Here is a 23,945-nt window from a genome sequence, read left to right on the forward strand (position 1 = left end):
GATAATGTTCCCAATCCCCTCAAGGAGCTCCCAACCTGGTGTTCTATTACAATTTGCTTCAGAAGCAGCTAATTCCAGCCACAGGAGACACATTCACTCCCTTCTCCTGCGGTAACTAAGGGTATGGGAAGGGCCCCTCCCAGCACAGTTTCAGGCTGAGACGGGGCATCTCCCTTATCTCCGTTATCTATCGCTGGCTTCCTCCTTGGCTCCTTTCATTCATTCTTTTGAAGGTGATTAGTCCTCTCTTCCACCAAGTTCACCTTATGTTTCTTCAATGAGCTCGCCCCTCCAGAGAGGAGCAGGATTACGAGTTCGGGCTCTGGAGCTAGATCGTTTTAATCCAGCTCTGCTTCCTACTAGCCGGAAAATCTTGGGCAAGTTACTTAACATCTCAAAACTCCACCTGTGAACAGTATCTGCCTCACAGGATGACGCTGAGGATTCCATGAGTCCATCTACATAAAAGCTTTAGTGCGGTGCCCAGAAATAAAAGCACGCACCCACCACTAACCGCTGGCACCACAGTGGGTGGCTGTTACATGATTAGTGTGTTTATAGGAATGTTTCTCCCCCATGAGATAAACCTCTACCTGCCAGCATTCTCACTCCCTTTGCGTTTTCAAAAACTAACCACCAGAGGGCATCGAGACGACCTCTCTACCTCCAGTCCTTGGCCCCTGCTGTTCCCCAGCTAATAAAAGATGGCGGGCTTAGTGTTGGTTTTGGATTCCGAGCTGTCAGGGTGCTGGATTCCAGATCACTGAGCATGACTGTAGGGATGCGGTGTCTGTGTGCAGACAGGTGAGGTGGGGAGTTTGGTTTGATTTTGTTTTTGGTGAGGTGGTTTTAATGCTTTTAGTGACATCCAGAATAAGGTTCTGGGACTTCCTTTTTATTGGGATGAATCACAAAAGAGTAACTCAACTGCCGGGGCACTTCACATAGTTATTTAAATTGAAATGTTTCTTCTTCCTTTGCCCTTCTAAAAAGGAAAGAGAAGTATATCAAACTCCCCAGCATTCTTTCATGACTCCACTCCAACATTTGTTTACAATTCTTTCCTGGTAAAAGCTAGCCCATTAATAAAATGATAAGACAAGCATCTCAAAAAAACACTGTAAAGAACTCGATTACTGTTAACATAGAGGGATCAGCAAAAGTCCCGTTGTAATGAAATGCTAATAATATTCACAGATGCAAGATCACTGACAGAACCTCACTTTGCAGCCAAAAGAAAGAAAGAAAAATCAATCTCAGGTAGAAAACGCCATTGTAGAAACACCTGGGCTTCCGCCTCACATCTCAGCCCGTTGACGACAGCTGTCGATGCCGCTGGTCCCGGGTTGGGGATGACAGCAGCACAGGAAGGAAATCAAGGCTGTCCAGAGAAACTGCCACACCCACCACTGCTCCTCCAACATGGCCGGTCAACACTGCCCTCTTGCGGCTAACGGCTAACCAGCAACAACGCAAGTGGATCCGACAAGAACCAAGTGGTATGACTGTCTACTTAGAAGTGTGTACGCATACAAACACTCGTGATGTGTAACAAACAACACCCCGTGACCACCACGGCACATACACACACTATCGATAGTTCACATACTACTTACCTCACAAAACTTGCCTCCCAGCTTTAATGTTGAATATGGTAGTAATTAATGGTTTCTGATTTTTTTTTAAAAAAAAACACCTTATCATATCAAAGAAGCACCTTTATTCTTCATTTATAAAGAATATTTTTATCAGATATCAGTGAGCAACATTATCAAATGACTTTTTGGTGCCTACCAAGGTCAGTATCTGGCTCTACTGCTTACATCTAGCGATGAGCTGACTTGATGAATTTCCTAACACTAAGCTATCTTTGAAAACCTAGATAAATCCTACATTTATGTGGCTTATTCCTTTAATATGCGACTGAATTCGATTGAAATCTGTATGCATCTATACACAAAGGAGACGAATCCACAGTATTGTTTCTTAGACTACCTTTGTCTGGCTTTTGCATATCAAAGTAAAGCGTGTCTGAACGACAGCACATAGCTACAGATGTATGTACAGACACAGCTCCATAAACACAGACACAGGAAAGGCTGTAAGGAAACACACACAGCAAGGGCCTCTGTGTACACTTGCAGGGTTTCCTAGAACCCACCATGGAACCATCCAGGCTTGCTACCCTCCAGGGACACAGTTCTTTTTTTTTTTTTTTCACTTTTTTTTTTTTTTTTCATTTTTCTGAAGCTGGAAACAGGGAGAGACAGTCAGACTCCTTCCTGCATGCGCCCAACCGGGATCCACCCGGCACGCCCACCATGGGGCGATGCTCTGCCCACCAGGGGGGGACGCTCTGCCCACCAGGGGGCAATGCTCTGCCCATCCTGGGCGTCGCCATGTTGCGACCAGAGCCACTCTAGCGCCTGAGGCAGAGGCCACAGAGCCATCCCCAGCGCCCGGTCCATCTTTGCTCCAATGGAGCCTTGGCTGCGGGAGGGGAAGAGAGAGACAGAGAGGAAAGCGCGGCGGAGGGGTGGAGAAGCAAATGGGCGCTTCTCCTGTGTGCCCTGGCCGGGAATCGAACCCGGGTCCTCTGCACGCTAGGCCGCAGGGACACAGTTCTTTAGTTTCCCTCACAACTTCCTTCCACAAGGGTGTTGGTACCCTTCAGGCAGTTTGCCTCATCTTCAATTAATCTGGCTAATAATGTCATGCCAGAAAATAGTCCACCTTATCCACATATTCACATTTATCAGCCCAAAGTTGTGTGGGATATTGTCTCCTGATTTTAATTTTCTCCAAATCCAAAGGTTCAATTGTTTGCTTCTTTTTAACACTTATGTTTTCTATTTCCTGGCCAAAAGTACCCAAAATTTCAATTAAATAATATGTTTCAAAGAACCGGCTCTTACGTTTCGTTGTCAAGTCCAGTGTTCGGGTTGTTTCGCTAACATCTGTTTAACAGGCAGGGCCTCTGTCCGGGAGGTCCCCGAAGCGCCCACGCCAGCAGGGGAGGCACAGTCCTCTCCAGCCTTACTCACCTCAATGAGCTTCCTTTCGTAGGAGCTTGCTAGTTCCTCAGCAACCTCTCCCGGCTTCTGCTCAGGGACAGTAACTTCTCCATCGGTGTGCCAAATGTTTGGTACAACTTTAGGAAAAGAAAGACATGCCATAAATATTTCAACAGTAACCAAGTATTATTCTCCCAGGGGGAAAAAAAAAAAAAAGAATTCTTTTCCAAATGGCTTCTCCAGAGAGAAAGCTCTTTTTAAGGGGAAAAAAGAATCACAGTTAACTAATTACTTCAACACTGCAACATATTCACGCACTGCATTAAAGTGAATGCTAACATGTAGTTAACAAATGGAAGAACCGGCATAGGGACAGATGCACAGGACTCTGGGGAATAATCTTGTCACCACTTCCCATTCCGGGGAGGGGGAAACAGACAATGCTCTGGCAAGACATAAGACCCTTTACTTGCATCTTTTACATTGGTCAAATTTCTTTTCCTGCAACAAAACGTTCCCCAGTGAGGCTGCGCCCAATGTCGTCAGAGAGCGTGTAGAGCCAGTAAGAGCTGACATTGATCAACTATGCTTAAAAGTGAAAGCGAGGCAGCTTCTGGGAAAACTCTCACACACACACACAATGGCAACACAAAGACATCCTAAAGAGACTGGCCTCCTGGCCTCCAGGTCAGTGCAAGGATCAGCAGGGTGTTGGGAGATGAAGTTAGAAGAGCGAGGGCATAGAGTTCAGGTTAAGAAGCTTTCATTTTAATGAAGAGACGTTAAAGGTTTTGCATGTTCAGTGACTTCTGTAAAACAACGTTTTAGGAAGATTCAATGAAAGGGAGGTGGGACTTGGGTCTGTCTTAAGATAAGGTAAGGCCTGGCATATAGTACGTTCTCAATTAACATTTGTTCTGTGAAACGAATATGCACAGGATAAATGCAGGGGGTGAATAAGAAAAATGCACATTGCATTAGTCCAACTGGCCTTCGGAGAGGTTTGACACCAAGTCGAATGGTTCAAGGGAGCCAGAGGGCTGAGGCATCGACTGAGTCAGCAAAAGTAGGATTTAATAAACGCTCAGGAACACAGTGTGCTATGTGTTCTCAAAAGCCAACTGAACGGGGCTGGGTCCCTCCCCGGGGGGCTTTACGATGTGAAATTTAAAAATTAAAAGAAAAACTTCCTTTAAAACAATTAGGACAGTAGACACCAATAGGTATTTCTATTTTTTAGGTATATATCCATATAGGCTTACTTTGTAGAGAAGAGTAAATAAATAAAAACCGGGAATGAGCCGGATGATTCCAACAAAAGCAGACTGAGAGCAGGGAAGAATCTGTGAGCCAGCAGTTAAGGAACAGGTCCAGCCCCATGTATTAAGAAAGGGACCTGCCTGACTGGGCGGTGGTGCAGTGGATAGAGAGTCGGACTGGGATTCGGAGGACCCAGGTTCGAGACCCTGAGGTCGCCAGCTTGAACTCGGGCTTGTCTGGTTTGAGCAAAGCTCACCAGCTTGGACCCACGGTTGCTGGCTCAAGCAAGAGGTTACTCGGTCTGCTGAAGGCCTGTGGTCAAGGCACATATGAGAAAGCAATCAATGAACAACTAAGGTGTCGCAACGAAAAACTAATGATTGATGCTTCTCATCTCTCTCCGTTCCTGTCTGTCTGTCCCTATCTATCCCTCTCTCTGACTCTCTCTCTCGCTCTCTGTCACGGTAAAAAAAAAAGAAAAGAAAAGAAAAGAAAAGAAAAGAAAAGAAAAGAAAAGAAAAGAAAAGAAAAGGACCAGCCCGAGTCTGGAGTCTGAAAACAAGCATCAGCTAGGCAGACCCCGTTTCCTACAGGGCCCGGGAGGGGAAAGCCCAGAAGCCCCGATCAAGGGGGTGAGAAGACAACGAGGCAAAGGAAGACTCTGAGGCTAGCCCTCCAGTGCCTGGGATTGAGGGACAAGGAGACGGGGTGAAAGGAAGTGGCAGGGAGGGAGAAAATAAAAGTGCGAGAAGGCTGAGCAAAAAAAGAGGGGGGTCCCTGAGCCCGCACTGACCTGGGGCTCTACCTCCAGCCCCTCCACGGCGGCGCCCTCAGACCAGCACTAGCTGGAGCCCGCAGAGGCAGCAAGGCCCTGAACGACAGTTAGAACACGCTGCGATGGAACCAGAGTTGTTTCCACCCCCGCAGTGACTACGGTTCCAGCCACGAATTTAGGGTGTGACCAGACAACAAGCTGAAACCTGAAAGCGGTAGTCAGGAAAAATGTAAAGGACCTCCAGTCAAAGCTGACAGGCTGAACACATTCACTTTTACTCACATCTTCTCAGATTTCTGTTAAAATACAGGTTTTAAAAATAATTTCTAAAGGCCGCACCCTTAGGGAGAAAGAGAATGAGAGAGGAAACAAGACAATGAACTTTTAGAAGCTAAGCAGCAAGTGGACAGCAGGTACGTAACTTAAAGACCTGAGGAAGCGTCCTCTCAGCTGCGAGCAGGCCACACTCCAACGCCGTCTCACTGACACGTGACCAGTCACTCACACAGGACACTTCCCAAAACGGGACTGAACAAAGCTGGGGGCTAAGAAGCAATTCAGCAGAAGAGACTAAGGGTTTATTCTCTGGAAAAGGTAAAACAGTAGGTATGCACTGAACTGAAGCAGGGGGATATTACTGAAAACAGAGATAAAAATGAAAACACACAGAAATCTTCAGGTTTGTCCATCTCCTTTCATCCCCCCACCCCCCTTTCTAGAACATCAGGCCAACAACCTGCACCTCTAAGCAAGGGGAGAGAAAGCATTATTCTGTAAATCTAACTGAAAAGACCCAAAGAGACCAATTTGGGGGTGGGGGGGGTGGGGGTCTCTCCAGTGAAACAGCAGAGCCAGATCAGCCCACCAAGAAATAAAGAGTTTTAAATCAGCTTTTCTTACGGCTGGGAGTAAACAGCTAGAAATCACCTTCCATTTGAGACAAGCACCTACGATGGCAAGGCAGGCGCCAGAACAGCCAGACAGAGAAAATACCTCGGAGGAAAGAGACCCAATTTAGGGAGAAGTACACTTCAAAGGCAAACTACGGGTACTATTCCCAGAGAGAGAGGAGAAGATGCTGTAGCTGAGAATTAAGAACCAGGAGTTGCTTAAAAAGGAGAAAAGAAAATAACACAGGGAGAACCAAAGAGCTCTTTTGGAAAGCAAAACTGTGATAGCCAAAATGGAGCACTAGACAAAAACCAGAGGCAAGAAAATGTCCAGAAAGTGGAGCCGAAGGGTACCACGGCGGAAAACAAGAACGAAACGAACAGTTAGCACATGAGAGAGTTCACAGGAAGGGGGGTGATAACACAGTCAGGACGAAAACAAAGCTATACATATTCCAGAAATGTCCTGGGACCAAGAGACACGAGCACTGAGACGGAAGCGTGGCCAGCAGCCAGCACGACCACACGCCACGCTCTCGCCCCTCTAGTGAGATCCCGGCACATGGGGACAGAGCAGAGGGCATGACGTCCGGGGTGGAAGCAGCATTTTACAGAGGAGGGAAAGCCAGAAATGACATAGGACTTCGAAACAGCGCTACTGTGGGCTAGAAGACAACGGGAGACCCCACCAACATCCTCCAGGGACTTTTTTCCAGGCTACAATGACTCCCCAGGCCAAACCATGTGAGAAGCAGGTAAAGACATTTGCAGACATGCAACCTCTCAAAACTGTGACCTCTCACCAAAGGAAAAAAGGGAGGAAAAAAAGAAAGAAATCTAGTTAGAGGAAAACAGAGATTTCAAGAAACAAGGGATCCAACACTAACATGAGTGAGAAAATAATTCACAACAACCACAAAGCGAAAACAACACACGGGGCCGTCACAGATGACTGAGGGACAAAGAGAGCAGGGTCCAGCCACACAGCGGAACAGTGTTCGGCCAGGAAAAGAACGGAGTGCTGACACACACTGCAACGCAGGAATGACCCTTGAAAGCACCGTGCACAGTGAAGGAAGCCAGGTGCAAAAGGCCTCATATTTCATGGTTCCATTTCTACGAAATATCCAGAACAAGCACTGGTCTCCGGGAGCTGGGAGGAAGAAGGGATGGGGAGTGACTGCTAATGAATATATAGGGTTTCTTTGGAGGGTGGCAGAAAGGTTTTGAAATTAGAGAGTGGTGATGATTGCACAACCTTGTGAATGAACCAAAAACCAGTGAATGGAGTGTTCGTAAGGCCTACAAATGACATCTCAGTAAGGGAGGAGCAGCAGCAGCCCCCATGACAAGAGCAGTGGTGAACTGCAGGGCCCAGGGCCGCAGAGCAGTCGGGCCTCCAGCCACAGGAGGGCAGACTGCAGGAGAGAAGGCCTCCGGATGACACCGACAGGCGCCTCCTCCCTCCTCCCTCCTCCCTCCTCCCCCTCCCTCCTTCCTCCTCCCTCTTCCCCCCATCCTCCCTCTTCCCCCCATCCTCCCACTCCCCCTCCCCCTCCCTCCTCCCCCTCCCTCCTTCCTCCTCCCTCTTCCCCCCATCCTCCCTCTTCCCCCCATCCTCCCACTCCCCCTCCCCCTCCCTCCTCCCCCCTCCCTCCTCCTCCCCCCCTCCCCCTCCCTCCTCCCCCCTCCCTCCTCCCTCCTCCCTCCTCCTCCCCCCTCCCTCCTCCCTCCTCCCTCCTCCCTCCTCCCCCCTCCCTCCTCCCCCTCCCTCCTCCCTCCTCCCTCCTCCCTCCTCCCTCCTCCCCAAACACGCTGAGGAAATGCACACAACCAAGAGCATCTGCAGTTGAGTGAGTATTAAGTACACAGAACACCAACCAAGTTGAAATATGTATAAAAAGATAAGGATGAACTCCAAAGAAATTTTAAAAGTTGTGCAAAAATAATGATTATGTACCTCATGGCTCAACTGGATACATTTTCAGAGCCATAATAATGTAATCGTGGGCCGGGAATGAACCGAAAAGATTATATTTCTGTGCTGGAGGCTGTATGTGTGTTTTGTGGGGGTGGAAGGATCAACGAATTGTCATCTTCCACAGTGAGAAATCGATAAATCACACCTATACGGGAGAAATCAACGGGCGGCAACAGACACACGTTATTCAGAAATATCAAGGCGACTACCGAAAGGCTCGGTTAGAAAGCTCAGAGCACTTGCTGTGGGAAGTGGGCAATACGGGACGGTGGTGCCAGAAGCCTCAGGTCTTTTATAATAAACTATGTACCAAAGTTTGATTTTTTAAAAAAATATTAACTATATTTGATTTTAAATTAAAAACAGAATTTGAGAGGAGGCTGCACTTAGAGATGAGGCTTAGATAAGTTAGATACCAGCAGTGCCCATCAGAACGGGGCAGGCGCCCCCATCAGGAAGCTGGATGTGGCCAGTCGGCAAGCCCTGGAGCAAATGTCCATGTGAGGTGTAACAGCACCGCCCGCGGGACCCCCTGATCCTTGCCTGACCTAGGTTTCGTTCCTCCGCAAGAGATCCTACTGATCAGAAAGAGACAACCATCCGACATGCTTGATGTCTGCACATCTCTTTAGAAACCACACCCCTGGCCTTCTATCCTCAGGCTCCAGGCCCTCTGTGGGCACATCTGAGAGAAACTGGCACTCTTCTGCACTGAAAGAGGCAGTGCATAAATCAGATTCTTAACCTCCGTGACTGGGGGACAGACCTTGGGCAGTCATGACTTTATAGAAGGTCTCTTAGAAACTGGTCAGGCAACCTTCCCCTGTGACTATCAGACCCCCTGCCACCTTGATGCAGCTCCTTCAGCCTTAACAAGCACATCAGAAACTGCTATTCCATATATGACATAATATAACAAAACACTAACCCCATTATAATCATACTTTTCTCGTCAGTAGGCAGCCTCTAAGATGGCTCCTGGTATTCTCATTTTTATATAATCTCCACCCCTTAAGAGTAGGCTGGACTTATTGACTCACCTCTAATGAACAGAATATGGCAGAAATAATGGCTGTCACTTATAATACTGGTACAAAAAGACTGGCTTCTATCTTGGGCGCCCTCACTCACTCACTCTGAGGAAAGCCAGCTGCCATCCTGCGAGCTGCCTGACGGAGAGATCCACGTGGCAGGGAAGTACCGTGACCAGCGAACAGTCAGCAAGAACCTGGGGTCTGCCCCCAGCCACGGGAGAGGAGATGAGGCCTCCCCGGTCAAGCCGGGAGCTTATAACTGAAGCCTCAGCTGACGTCCTGACTGCAGTCGTGAGACGCCATGAGCCAGAGCACATGGCTAAGCCGTGCCTGGGTTCCTTCCATACACAAACTGAAATAAGTAAATGCTTGTTGTTTTCAGATGCTAAGATTTGGGGTAATTTGTTACACAGCAATGCATAACTAAAACAGTACCTTCAATCATTCAACAGGGACTCTCTCAGCGACTAACTCTGAGTAAGACTGAGTTAGACCATGAAGTTAAAAAGAGGGACATGGCTCTGCATGGATGACTCATTAAAGGGAAAACCAGGAGGTGGGCTTGGCCAATACAGCTCAATAGCTTAAAGAGAGTGAAGGGAGCCACTGAACCAGCCAGACACTGTTGTCAAAGTCAGTGCCTAGCGAGACACAAGAAGTCAAGTTCATCCCTTTAGTTTGAGTACATACAAGCATCACATCAGATTTGTTAATTTTCAAGAAAAGATCTCATTGGCCTGGGAAGCAAGAGAACATCTGGCTGTTCAAGGAAGGCATCACAATAAAAAGGCCACGTGACATCTAGTCATGTGTGAACCCAAATGACAAGGTACACCCGCATTCCACACTGCACAGCCCCCCATCAGCCAGTCAACTTGGACAGGATCCTAAGGATTGAATTCTGAAAGTCAGACCTAAACAGTAAATACAGACATTTGCAACTGACCGAACTAAAAGTTTGAGAATTTTAAAGATGCATAGTTTCTGAGAGTAATCTATTAGTTTTAGGACATACAGAAAGACGGTCAAAGAGCCCAGGAGAAAAGCATACGTCTAACTACCCATGTCAATAATTGCTCATTCCAAATTCAACAACTCAGGCTTGAAACATTGCTTAGCAGTGCAGTCTTACCCTACAATGTAATCATTCAGTCCATATTTTGAGTGACTTTGACAGTGTTCAGAATTTGACCCTCTGCCCTGGGCAAGGACTGCAAGAGAAGCACAACCCCAGCACCCAGCAAGACAGAGTGTTTCATCCACATGGTTAGATACCTCCGTTTGCGATAAGAAACTTCAGCTGTACTGAAAAGGCTAAAACACAAAGATATGTCCAAAAGCAAAATGAAATTAGGGATGTGTTCAATGTGCTAACCAAAACTTGAAGGCTGCATCCATACACAGTGGTCCTCATAAAAATATTGCTTCATTTTATGTAACACTTTGGAGTTTACAAAGGATCTTCAAATGCATCACCTCACTCGACGCTACTGTTAAGAACACTCATTACTGTGCTGGAACAACTGTGGGTAACCGCTGTCTTGCAGGGATCACTGCCACCTGACCCAGGAGGAATCTTCTCCCCTGAAACCCTAAAGTACACCAAAGTTCCTATCACAATGCACTGCTACACTCGGTCTGGCCATTGTAAGCTTGTGCCGAAGGTGAAGATGTCCACATTAATTGTCTAGCACAGGATGTTCCACTAACCCCCGGTCAGCAAACCGCGGCTCGCGAGCCACATGCAGCTCTTTGGCCCCTTGAGTGTGGCTCTTCCACAAAATACCATGTGTGGGCACTACCTCGATAAGGAATGTACCTACTTATATAGTTTAAATTTAAAAAAAATGGCTCTCAAAAGAGATTTCAATCGTTGTACTGTTGATATTTGGTTCTGTTGACTAATGAGTTTGCCGACCACTGCTCTAACCCAAACAATACAGTTAACATCCACGTTACTGGCAGGACAATCTGCACTTGTTAATGCACAAACACTCTGAGTAGCCAGCTATCTTCTGTATTGCCGTGATGCCATCATCACAGACGCAAGACTCCAAATGGAAAAATTTGGCAAAAAAAATAAGCCTTCTCTTTTTAAATCCAACAAGTCAGACACTAAAACTGTATTTGGTAGAAGCACAAAGACAGTGACCTTAAATCTATTTTTCATGTTCCAGAAAAGCTGCGGGTTTGTTAGCACCATGAACAGGTCATTTAAACTTAGAGAACATGACACAGTTTTTCAGCTCCTTGCAGCCGGCCATCCCTGTTTGGAGGTGTCTGTGATAAGTCATCTGAAATAAGTAGACACTATGCTGGTCTCACTAGCAGGCACCAGAGAACACATGTGGTTTTGTGCCTAAATTATTTTAAGCAAAACTTCAAACACCATGGAGAGCAGCATGCGAACAGTATGATAAGGTTACTGTTTTGCCTTCAATTTGAACAAGCTTAGCAGGATCCCAGATGCAAACAGTGGGGGATGTTCACGGTGAAAGAGGATAAAGAACCATTTTTAATTCAGAGACGGTTCCCTTGAACATCCTAATGGACAAGAGGAGCAGTGCCAGGTCCTGTGACAGCAGACCAGGTTCTGTGTGACGGGAAATCTGGGACACTGTCAGGGTCCACAGGAGAAAGGTTCCCCGTGGGTGGGACGACCAGAATCCCTACACAACAGCAGGTATGCACCGTTGTTTCAGCCAGGGAAGCAGTCTTCATAATAATCGCCTTTCCCATTCGCAAGTGCTCACTGTGTCAAGGACGGAGCCTGGTGAACAAGACAGATACCGGGTGCAGAGTCTGACCCCAGCACACCAGCGAGTGGCCTTGGGAAAGCTCATATTTATTCCCTCAACAATTAGCTGCTGAGGGTTCCTTACACACCAGGCACTAGACACTAGAGATACAGGGATATATTGGGAGAGGGAGTGAATGCCAACATGAAGCTTATACTCAGGTCGGGGAGCTCAAAGAACTAACAATTTAACATGTCAGGTGGTGAGAGGTGCCACAGGGGAGTTAAAGCATGAGAAAAGGTGGAGGGATACTAACTAAATAAGGTGTAAGGAAAGGCCTCACTATGGAGAGACCATGAGCAGAGACCAGAATAAAGTGGGGAAGTGAGCCGTGCAAAGCTCTGGAGGACAGCATTCCTGGGAAATGTAAGTGCAAAGGCCCTGAGGTAGGCACAGGCCTAATGATTCCTGGAACAACAAGAAGGCCAGTGTGGATAAAGAATAATGGGTGAATAAGAGATGGAAAAGAAAGAGACCATAAAGAAAATGGCACGGGTTTTCAAACCATGGTATCTTATTCTGAGCAAAATGGAAATGCCCTGAAAGATTCTGGTCAGACTTAAAAAAAATTTTTTTTAAGATGTATAAAGGGGAAAGGGAGGAGGCCGGGAGAGGAGGAGAGTGGCCAGGAGACGTGCAGAGCTCAAGTCTCCCTTCAAGGAGGGAGCTGCCATTCTGTGACAAAACAGGCAGTTAGCTGACAGCCTCCAGCTCTCAGTGTGACCCCTTCTGGGCTGTCCCAGCCAATGGTTGAACACAAAAAGGTATTTCTCCCCAGTGTGGGACCCCTCTGACGGGCAAAGCTCCCTGCCGGGCTGGGTGATCTGCACTGAAGTGTGAGGCGTCCTGCCCAATGCCACTTGTCCCCTCCATCTCTCACAGCCACTGTCCCCCAGGGCTCCTCCTGCACTCGGAACTTTGTCTTGACATCTTCCTAGAGAACTCAACAGACACAGCTGGTCAGGACACCATCACAGGCCCAGGCAAGAGGTGATGGTGCTGGCTGGCCTGGCCCATGGTGACGGCAACAGGTGTGAGGAGCGAAAGGAGTAGGAAGGAGAGTCGGTAAGAACTGCTAATAGATGTAATGTGGGTCTGGGCGGGGACGGGTGTCCAGGTCACACCAAAACTTCCGGCCTCGGGAACCTGGAAGAATGAAGCTATCATTTTACTGGGCTGGGAAGACTGGGGGAGGAGCAGCTGTGGTGGGGTAGGGGCAGGTGGGGTGAGGGAAAAGCAGGCGGGGTGGGGGAGGAGCAGCTGTGGTGGGAGAGGAGCAGGCGGGGTAGGGTAGGGGCAGCACAGTGGGGGAGGGGCAGCACAGTGGGGGAGGGGCAGGTGTAGTGGGGAAGAGGTGAGTAACCACCAGGATTTGACATTTTAGACAAGTTAGGTTTGATAGGGCCATTAGCCATCAGAGGAAAAAACAGGACAAATGCAGTAGTCTGAGTCTGGAATTTAGAGGGGAGATTAGGGTTGGACATAAAAAAATCAGGAGTCAATAGCACACAATCAGAGAAATCACAGGACTAGGTGAGATCACCCATCTTTGAGAGCCGAGTTTCCTCCTATTACAAAATAATAATAGCCCCATCTCCAAAGAGTCACAGAATGAAACACCACTGCTCCTGCCCCAGCTCGGCTCTGGGCTCAAAACCCAGCTGTCAGCAGGGCGGCGGCCTCAGGTGTCTCAGGCGAGTTTCTGTGATTAACGTTGAACATGTGCAGCTTTGTAGGGCTGGGGCAACAGATGAATTACGGCTGCTACCCAGTAATTTTGACCTTGGGGAAGGGAGTCCCCCAAAACTAAAAAATCTTTATTCAACCTAGTGTTTCTCAGACCACAGTACTTGGAAGGTGGCATTGAACAGATAAGAGTTTGCAGCATTGAAAAGGAAGGGCGGCTCCCTGCCATGGTCTCAGGCTCCTGCATATAAAACACCCATGGGCAGCAATAAAGAGGCCAGAGCTACTGTTTACTGAGCCCTCTGAGCAGAGCACCACCCAGGTGATTGCTATCATCGTTTAAGGCTCGAAATACCGCTGCACAATATCTCCATTGCAGAGGGGAGAAAACAGAGGTTTGGGTTTTTTATAACATGTGAATTTTGGACCCAGTAATACTAAGCCTTGTCTGCCTGACCTCAAAACTCCACTCTCGCCCTGGCCGGCTGGCTCAGCGGTAGAGCGTCGGCCTGGCGTGCGGGGGACCCGGGTTCAATTCCTGGCCAGGGCACATAGGAGAAGCACCCATTTGCTCCTCCGCCCCCGCCCCTCTCCTTCCTCTCTGTCTCTCTCTTCCCCTCCCGCAGCCAAGGCTCCATTGGAGCAAAGATAGCCCGGGCGCTGGGGATGGCTTCTTGGCCTCTGCCCCAGGGGCTAGAGTGGCTCTGGTCGCAGCAGAGCGACTCCTCAGAGGGGCAGAGCATCGCCCCCTGGTGGGCAGAGCGTCGCCCCTGGTGGGCGTGCCGGGTGGATCCTGGTCGGGCGCATGTGGGAGTCTGTCTGACTGTCTCTCCCCGTTTCCAGCTTCAGAAAAATACAAAAAAAAAAAAAAAAAGAAAACTCCACTCTCCGCAACTCACCAGATGCCCTCCTGCTGTCCAAAGCCAAGCCCGCTTGTGACAGACTTCCAGGGCCATGCGCTAAAACTCTAAAGGAAACCCACTTACCTACATGCATCACACACACACACACACACACACACACACACACACACCTTACATCCTTACATTTTGGGTAGCCTACTCAAACTCTCCAGAAAGTTGAAACCAAATTCTTCAAAAACTTAATATAAGCCCACCCATCTTACAGACAGATGATTCTCTGACCAAAAAAAAAAAAAAAAAAAAAAAAAATCAGGGGGCTCATGTCACAGCCAAGCTAAGAAAAAGCTACCAGAAGAGCGTCCTAACAGGTGACATCCACAGCAACACAATCTATCCGGAGTGCAGGCTCATCCCCATCCCTCAGGAACAAGACCAGGAGCCAGGGGATCGAGAGGGACATTGTTTTCAATAACTGACGAGGACTTATAAATGAGACATGTGGGCAGACACAACGCATCCTTGGGCTCACATCCTGGCTCTGTCACTAACTAGATGAGATCTTAGCACATGACTTCATTTCTCAGACCCTCGGTCTCCTCGTCTATAAAATGGGGATCACGAGCCTTCTTGGGAAGAGAGACGAATATTAACTACCTTGTAGTCTCACCCCAAGCTTTAAAGATATAATTTTTAAAATGACAAATGCAAAGTGACAGCCTGCCTCCTCTTTCAAATCAGAAAGCCTCTTCATTAGGAGTTTCCATCTCCTACAAGTCTTTCCAGAGAAATCTGCTCACCTGCTTGGATGCCGCATCTCCCTTCCAAGAGATCATCTAAATATATACTGCACGCACAGGGACAGCTGGGGTGGCTGCGGCATGAAGCAGAGCTGTCATCACACCCTCCACCGAGCGCACTGCCACCTGCTCACGTGAGGTGCCTGGCAGAGGCTCTGCGAGGAACTGGAGTTGTGTTCTCCCCCTAAGTGAGAAGCACTGGGACAGTGAGAACTGCTTCTTTTGCTGAAATAAAACATGCAGCTGGGCGTGCCAGACAGAGCGGTTTCCTGCCCCGCTCTAAGTGGTACCGAGCGCTTCCTGAGCAGGCTCCGGGCCTCGCTGCACTCGGAAGCCCCAGGGAGGCTCGGCCTGCTGGCTGTGGGACAAGGTGACATGGGCTCCAAGTGTTGTTAAAACTGCTCGCTTCACACTGCAGGTGTGTTTAGGTTCAAGAACTAAACCAGTAACAGAAATGTGTGTGATGTGGTTCTATTTTGGTACAAGGGAGAGAGGAAGGGGAGAGGAGTGTCCCTGGTGATCTGAGCAGGGACAAAGGGCATACCTGAGCTGTAAACCTTGGCAACCCAGGGGTGAAGAGCAGACAACCACCAGTGTTTGCATTCTAAACCTCTGCATCCTTTTCTTTGAAACAAGCGTGTGCAACTTCCGCAATTCACTCTTAAGGCAGCTGAGCTACCCATATCAGAGGCTGAAATTGTTCATCTGTAATCCCTGCATTTATGGGAATAAAACTTTCCTTGGGAAATCACTGTATAACCTGATCTGTTAGCCAGCTTCTCCTGGAATTTCAAACACTTGTGGAAAGGATTTCTTTCAACTGCCTCCATCCTAGGACTCTGAGCCATACCACAGGCAGTTAGATGTGATGCAGTTCAAAAAGGAAATGCAACCCTGGCAGGTAGCTCAGCAGATAGAGTGTCGGCCAGCATAGGGATGTCCCAGGTTCAATTCCCGGTCAGGGCACACAGGAGAAGTGACTATCTTCTTCTTTCCCCTACCCTCTCCTCCTTCTCTCCCTCTTCTATCCTCACAGCCAGCTCAACTGATTCGAGTGTGGCCCTGGGCACTGAGGATAGCTCAGTTGGTCTGAGCACATCAGCCTCAGGTGCTAAAAAATAGCTCAATACTTGAGCATCGGCCCTACACAAGAGTTGCCGAGTTCACAGGTGAACCCCAGACAGGGAGCATGCTAGAGTCTGCCTCATTATCTCCCATCCTCTCACCTAAAAAATCAAACAAACAAAGGAAACACACCAATAGAATGAGAGGCACAGGAACTGGACTCATATGGACTTGGGTTCAAATTCCAGCTCAACCACTTTCTACAAGGCCATCTTCTCAATACAGAGGGAATAACTGCATCTACCTGGCAGGGTCCCGCTGGAGAATGCAACAACCAGCAGAGGCCTGCTGCAGAAAGTATGCTCAGTACATGGCGATGGTGTAGCAATTGGGGGAGTAACTAATAGAACATCAAATTGTGACCTTGTCTACCTAGACTAGAAGCTCCTTAAAGTCAAAGGCTCCGTCTTGTTTCTCTGAACCCACAAAATGTTCAGAATCAAATGGGGTACAAATTAGATTCTCAATACTTCCTGACTGACCCCTCTCTGAGTCTGAGTGTATCAACTTACGGAGAATACTGGTCAATAAAGATCTGCCACTCTTGGCCCTGGCTGGTTGGCTCAGTGGTAGAGCGTCGGCCTGGCGTGCAGGGGTCCCGGGTTCGATTCCTGGCCAGGGCACATAGGAGAAGCGCCCATCTGCTTCTCTACCCCTCCCCCTCTCCTTCCTCTCTGTCTCTCTCTTCCCCTCCCGCAGCTGAGGCTCCATTGGAGCAAAGATGGCCTGGGCGCTGGGGATGGCTCCTTGGCCTCTGCTCCAGGCGCTAGAGTGGCTCTGGTCGCGACAGAGCGACACCCCGGAGGGGCAGAGCGTCGCCCCCTGGTGGGCGTGCTGGGTGGATCCTGGTCAGGCGCATGCGGGAGTCTGACTGTCTCTCCCCGTTTCTAGCTTCAGAAAAATACAAAAAATACAAAAAAAAAAAAAAAAAGATCTGCCACTCTTACTGGAGACGCCACCTAACTGACAAAGCATAGCTAGCATGGCTCTCAAGCCTTCTTGTTAATGCTCTCCTTTATTTCTTGTCAAAGAAATAAACACATGCTCACTGCAGAAAAAAACAAATCCATTTTTATGCCACTGTTGTACATACAACAGCCCAGCAAATCAAAGAACAGGAAGAGGGTATAAATCCCAACCCAGCCAACAAGTCAAGAGAATCCATTATATTTCCAAACAGCTCATAGTCTCTCAAAGGTGGCTACACACCCACTCTCTCATACAACTGTTCGGGGATTGGCGACGGTCCAAGGAGAAAAGACACAATGATAAAGTAACAGCAGTTACGTTCACGGGAGGCTCACTGAGTGCCCGGCACTCTGGTAAGCACTGTGCACGCACTGATACAGTTCACCCTCCTTCCCACTCTGCAAGTGAGAGAACTGGGTCCACAATCTTAACCACCGTGCTACCCAACTCCACACGCACTCCACCCTCCCTTCGAGCAGGGGGGCGGGGCACGGGCAGACCGGAAGCTCCATTCCGGAAGGGAAGCCTGAGCAGGGCACTGAGACAATGTGCTGCTCCCCAGGGTGCTCGTTCTCCCAGGAAACCAACTCTGAGTCCAGAAAACCTGATAATCTAGATACAACCACTTATTTTGTATTTGCCATTTCATTGTAAATTCAAAAGTAATACATGAGCACAAGTTTGTTGATTAAAAATAATTCAGTGCAGGAGAGTTGAAAATATATATCCATATAAAAACTTGTACGTCAAATTTTCATAGCAGCATTATTTGCAACAGCCTAAAGGTGGAAGCAACCCAAGAGTCCATCAGTGGATGAGTGGATAAACAAATGTGGTACACACATACAGTGGAATATCATTTAGCCTTAAAAAGGAAGGAAATTGGAACATGTTCTATAATGGGAATGAACCTAGAGGATATTAGGCTAGGTGAAATAAGCCAGTCACAAAAAGAGAAATGCTGTGTGATTCCATTTATATGAGGCAGTTTTCAAGTGGCCAGATCCTAGAAACACACAGTAGAACGGTGGTTTCCAGGAGCTGCAAGGAAAGAGGACGGGGAGCTGTTGTTTCATGGGTACAGATTTCCAGGCCAGGATGATGACACTGTGCTAGAGATGGGTGGGGGCCATGGCTGCACAGCGAAGTGAATGTGCCTGATACCTCCGACTGTACCCTTCAAAAACGGGTAAGAAGCTGAACTGCATGCATGCTGTATCTTACCACAATTAAATATCAAAAATTTCTAAAGGAATGAAGCACTGATACATACTACAACATGGATGAACCTTGAAAACATTTTCCTCAGTGAAAGAACCAGACACAGAAGGTCACATATTGTATGATTCCAGGTATATGAAATGTCCAGAACAGGCAGATCCATAGAAACAAAAAGTAGTTTTACAGGGCTGAGGGGGAGAAGAAGGGGCAAATGGACCACTAAAGGTACAGGATTTCTTTTAGAGATAATAAAAATGTTCTAGAATAATACAGCGGTGATGGCTGCAGGACTTTGTAAATATACTTACAAAAACACTGAACTATACACTTAAAACAGGGAAATTGGGTGGTATATAAATTATTTCTCAATAAAATATTAAAATACATACACCTAAGTACAGAGCCTAGAAAGAGCTTCGTCCCTAACCACAGCCCCAGTTCCGTTCTCCTCACCACTACCACACATTGTTCTTTCAGACCACTTACTTTCTGTGTATTTATACGCATAGGTTCATATGTATGTATTTTTACAGGTTTTGTTTTTTATAAAACATAAATAATGCAGCCCCGGCTGGTTGGCTCAGTGGTAGAGCATTGGCCCAGCATGTGGAAGTCCCGGGTTCAATTCCTGGCCAGGGCACACAGGAGAAGCGCCCATCTGCTTCTCCACCCCTCCCCCTCTCCTTCCTCTCTGTCTCTCTCTTCCCCTCCCACAGCCAAGGCTCCATTGGAGCAAAGTTGGCCCTGGGCGCTGAGAATGGCTCCATGTCCTCTGCCTCAGGCACTGGAATGGCTCTGGTTGCAACAGAGCAAGCCCCAGATGGGCAGAGCATCTCCCCCTAGTGGGCTTGCTAGGTGGATCCCGGTCAGGCACATGTAGGAGTCTGTCTCTCTGCCTCCCTGCTTTCCACTTCAGAAAAATACAAAAAATAAAAATAAAAATAAATAAATGGTACATGTTGTATAGCCACATTTCACTCCACAACTGGCCTTGGCTACCACACCCACCAGCACAGACAAGCCGGCCTCATCCTTTACAACAGCTGCATTGGAGGATGGAACCACAGCCTAGTTCCCCAATTCTTTATTAAACCAATTCAAATAATGCCTCAAGTGTTGTGTCTGCCTCTTTGTGTAAATGTTTCTCTGTGATATTCTCCTAGAAATGGAACAGCTGGGTCAAAGGTTATGCACAGTTTAAATTTTGATAGCTAAGAAATGATCCTCAGTCCCAAATTCCCACAGAATGTTCTGTCACTCCAAAGAGCCACCTCCCTTCCATGGGCCTCAGCATCCTCATTGGTGAAACCAAGCAGAAGATCTTCCAAGCGGATTTCAGTTCTAGCATTCACATGTAAGCCACAAGCTCAGGAGGAAGCCTGGCAGAGTCGAGTTGGGCTGGAGTACATCCGCGAACTGCCCAGAACAGCCGCCACCCCAGGGCGGCCTGGGAGAAAGCTCAGAGAGCCAGCAGGAGAAAGACACCAGAGGCTGAGACTCACTCAACAAAGCAAGACCTCAGACCATGGGACCAGCAAGCCATAGGGCCTGGACCACACCCCCCCATGTGAGCGACACAGGCCTGGGCCCTGAGAACTGGTCTGTCCTGCAAGCACGTCGAGCATGGACACCCCCCCCCCCATGTGAGCGACACAGGCCTGGGCCCTGAGAACTGGTCTGTCCTGCAAGCACGTCGAGCATGGACACCCCCCCCCCATGTGAGCGACACAGGCCTGGGCCCTGAGAACTGGTCTGTCCTGCAAGCACGTCGAGCATGGACACCCCCCCCCATGTGAGCGACACAGGCCTGGGCCCTGAGAACTGGTCTGTCCTGCAAGCACGTCGAACATGGACACCCCCCCCCCATGTGAGCGACACAGGCCTGGGCCCTGAGAACTGGTCTGTCCTGCAAGCACGTCGAGCATGGACACCCCCCCCATGTGAGCGACACAGGCCTGGGCCCTGAGAACTGGTCTGTCCTGCAAGCATGTCGAACATGGACACACACACACACACACACACCCCGTGTGAGCGACACAGGCCTGGGCCCTGAGAACTGGTCTGTCCTGCAAGCACGTCGAACACGGACACACACACACACACACACACACACCCCGTGTGAGCGACACAGGCCTGGGCCCTGAGAACTGGTCTGTCCTGCAAGCACGTCGAGCATGGACACACACACACACACACACACCCCATGTGAGCGACACAGGCCTGGGCCCTGAGAATTGGTCTGTCCTGCAAGCAGGTCGAGCAGTGTGCAAGGACAGTCACCACCCCTGAGCCTGAAGCCAGTGCACAAAGGCAGTCAATGAAAGCCAAAGGATTAAGGATAAGGAAGATGATTTTGTCGAGAGGAAAGATTGAAAAAGAAAAAATCACACAATTAAAGTTGAAAACTGGAAATCTGTCCCTGCTGCTGGGACCGACAGGAAAGCAGTGTCAGCCTAAGACGGACATGCCCAGAACACAGACAGGGAAAGAAAACTCAGCGTCCCTGAAACTCAAGGTCACAGTGAAGTCAAGTCTAGTGTTTCAAGAGGTGAAAAGATTGGTTTAGAAAAGAAGTGTTGGAAGCTCATATCTCTTATGAATTCTAAAGAATGTCACAGGGTCAGGTCACAAAGGAAAGAAAATGGGGTCACAGAGAAGCACAGCAGACGTCTCGATTGGCAGCTGCCTCCTTGGGGGACAGCAGCAAGGAGTAAGGAGAGGGGATGCTTGTCGGGAGGAGCCGAGGTCAGAGCAGCTGCACTCAGCAGGGCAGAGGCGAATGCGGGAGGGGACAGGCTGCTGGCTGGGACTGAGGATAGGGGCTCCTGGGTGTGGTGATGGCCCCAGCAAGGAGCAAGGAGCAAGGAGAAGGGGATGCTTGTCGGGAGGAGCCAAGGTCCAAGCAGATGCACGCAGCAGGGCAGAGGCGAATGCGGGAGGGGACAGGCTGCTGGCTGGGACTGAGGATAGGGGCTCCTGGGTGTGGTGGTAGCCCCAGCAAGGAAGTCCAGTAGATCAGCATAGTTCTAAGAGTGAATGAACTGTAAGTCACCCTCATCAAAATCACTTGGAGAGGGAAGGGAAAGAAGTGGGAAGTATTAAAATGTAGGTTCCTGGGCCCCTTTTCCCAGAAATTACTTCAATGGGTCTGAGGGGGGACCAGGAATATGCATTATAATGAATATCTGGGGTGGTTTCAATGCACACATTAAGTTTGGGAGCCAATGCATTGGGCACTGAAAAAATGTCCTAAGACAAACTAGGAAATGAGAGAGAAGCCCCATCCAAGGACTCTCCTCTAGAACCCACATGTGACCCCAGAGCTGCCCCCATCCTGATCTCTGGCACTCCACAAGCCTCCCCCGGCGTGGCGCCCCATCACGGCTCCTACCAGGACTGCGGGCACACCCCCCACCAGCACCACTAGGAAATGAGAGAGAAGCCCCATCCAAGGACTCTCCTCTAGAACCCACATGTGACCCCAGAGCTGTCCCCATCCTGATCTCCGGCACTCCACAAGCCTCCCCCGGCATGGCGCCCCATCACGGCTCCTATCAGGGCTGGGGGCACGCCCCACACCAGCACCACTAGGGCTTGTGCAAGCTGCAGGAGGGCAGAAAGAGACCGCGTCAGCCTGAGACCCCACCAACCCAACCAAGCCCGCGCTGCCTCCTGTCAAAGAGGGGGCAGAAGGACCAGGCGGCCCAGCCACGACCACTCTGTCTTCTCACGGACTCCCTCGGACACCTGGAAGCTGAGTGTGTCTCTTTCCCACGTGAGAAAGAGACCTTGACATATTTGTAACAATATGCTAACAAATGACAAACCAGAGGCTATTTCAGACAGCCCAGAAATGTTCAGCAGCCCTGACAACTTCCCAGAAAAACCTAATTCTATCTAAGAAGCCAAAACAAGGGAGGACTGGAGGAAGCAGAGGACAGAAGAGAAAGCAGGAGGAGCCTGGGGAAGGAACTGGAGTGTTCCGAGCCGGAGGGCTCATCCACCTCTCCGTCTCTGTGCTGATGAGCTGTCTCTTGTCTGCTTACAGTAGTCTCTCTGTTCTTGACTAGGAGAGTCGGGTAGTGACACAGGACAGAAGTCCAACTCCTACTGAGATTCAAGAAAGTTTCCCAAGGGAGGCTGGAAGTCCTCTCCGATGTCTGGTTGTATATCAGATGAAAAAAAGAACCACTCTCTCCACACCTGGCACATCTAAGTCCCAAAACTTTACAAGTCCCATGAGACATGGGCAGGTGGAGAGCATTTCTTCCTTTTAGATACAACTGTGAAATAAGGAATATATGTATATATAGTAAATGTATATACGGGCCCTGGCCGGTTGGCTCAGTGGTAGAGCGTCGGCCTGGCGTGCAGAAGTCCCGGGTTTGATTCCCGGCCAGGGCACACAGGAGAAGCGCCCATCTGCTTCTCTACCCCTCCCCCTCTCCTTCCTCTCTGTCTCTCTCTTCCCCTCCTGCAGCAAGGCTCCATTGGAGCAAAGATGGCCCGGGTGCTGGGGATGGCTCCTTGGCCTCTGCCCCAGGCGCTAGAGTGGCTCTGGTCGTGACAGAGCGACGCCCTGGAGGGGCAGAGCATCGCCCCCTGGTGGGCAGAGCGTAGCCTCCTGGTGGGCGTGCCGGGTGGATCCCAGTCAGGCGCATGCGGGAGTCTGTCTGACTGTCTCTCCCCGTTTCCGGCTTCAGAAAAATACAAAAAATAAATAAATAAATAACAAAAGAAATAAAAAAAAATTTTTAAAAATGTATATACATATATGTGTATATATGTACGTATGTGTATGTGTATAGGTCTCTGACCCCCATCCCCGACCCAGAGCTCCTAAATCCCCTGGGATTACCTGGGTGGTAAGAGAGCCTTCGTTCTAATCAGGTGACCTGGGTGGGGCCCTGGGGGGGCTCCTGGGAGGGGGCTGGTCTCCAGAAAGACCTAGCCGTGATGAAACTTCCTGCCTATCCCCACACTAGAAGGGGGGAGGGGCTGGCAGTTGAGCTAATGACCCATTACGCCCATGTGAGGGAGCCTCCATGATAGCCCCTGGAGGAGGGGCTCAGAGAGCTCCCAGGCTGGCGAGCACAACCTCGCGCTGGGAGGGTGACGCACCCAACCCCACGGGAAAGACGCTCCTGTGCTCGGGACACTCTAGACCTCGCCCGACGGACCTCTTCACCTGGCTGTTCACCTGTGACCTTCTCTATGATACACGAGTAAATGGGAGTCACTGGGTCCCTGAGTTCTGCGATCCCTCCTGGCACATTGCTGAGCCTGAGGAAGAGCTTGTGGGAACCGACTTTCAGCGGGTTGGTCAGAAATGCAAGTCCTGTGCCCGAGGACTTGCGAGTGGTGTGGTGTCTCGGCCGTGGGGCTGTGCCCTACCCTGCGGGATCAGCACTCACTCCAGGCCGCATAGGAATGGAGCTGACTGCAGGACTCCCAGCTGGTGTCCAGAAAGCTGGACAATTAGTTGGTGTGGGAAACAATCCCCACACATTCAGTGTCAAAAGTGTTGTGAGT

At 49.3% G+C, this 23,945-nt stretch overlaps 1 protein-coding gene across 1 annotated transcript in view; it reads right to left on the reverse strand.

The window, feature by feature from the left end:
• The window catches only part of SNX29 (sorting nexin 29), a 568,687-nt gene that overhangs the window by 255,334 nt on the left and 289,408 nt on the right, over nt 1-23,945 (reverse strand). Inside the window, exon 15 of the mRNA XM_066274829.1 lies at nt 3,045-3,151. Coding sequence (XP_066130926.1) covers nt 3,045-3,151 — 107 coding nt within the window. The remainder of the gene's footprint in view (nt 1-3,044; nt 3,152-23,945) is intronic.

The sequence above is a fragment of the Saccopteryx bilineata genome, chromosome 4 (assembly GCF_036850765.1).
Source record: "Saccopteryx bilineata isolate mSacBil1 chromosome 4, mSacBil1_pri_phased_curated, whole genome shotgun sequence".
In the NCBI taxonomy this organism is placed as follows: Eukaryota; Metazoa; Chordata; class Mammalia; order Chiroptera; family Emballonuridae; genus Saccopteryx; species Saccopteryx bilineata.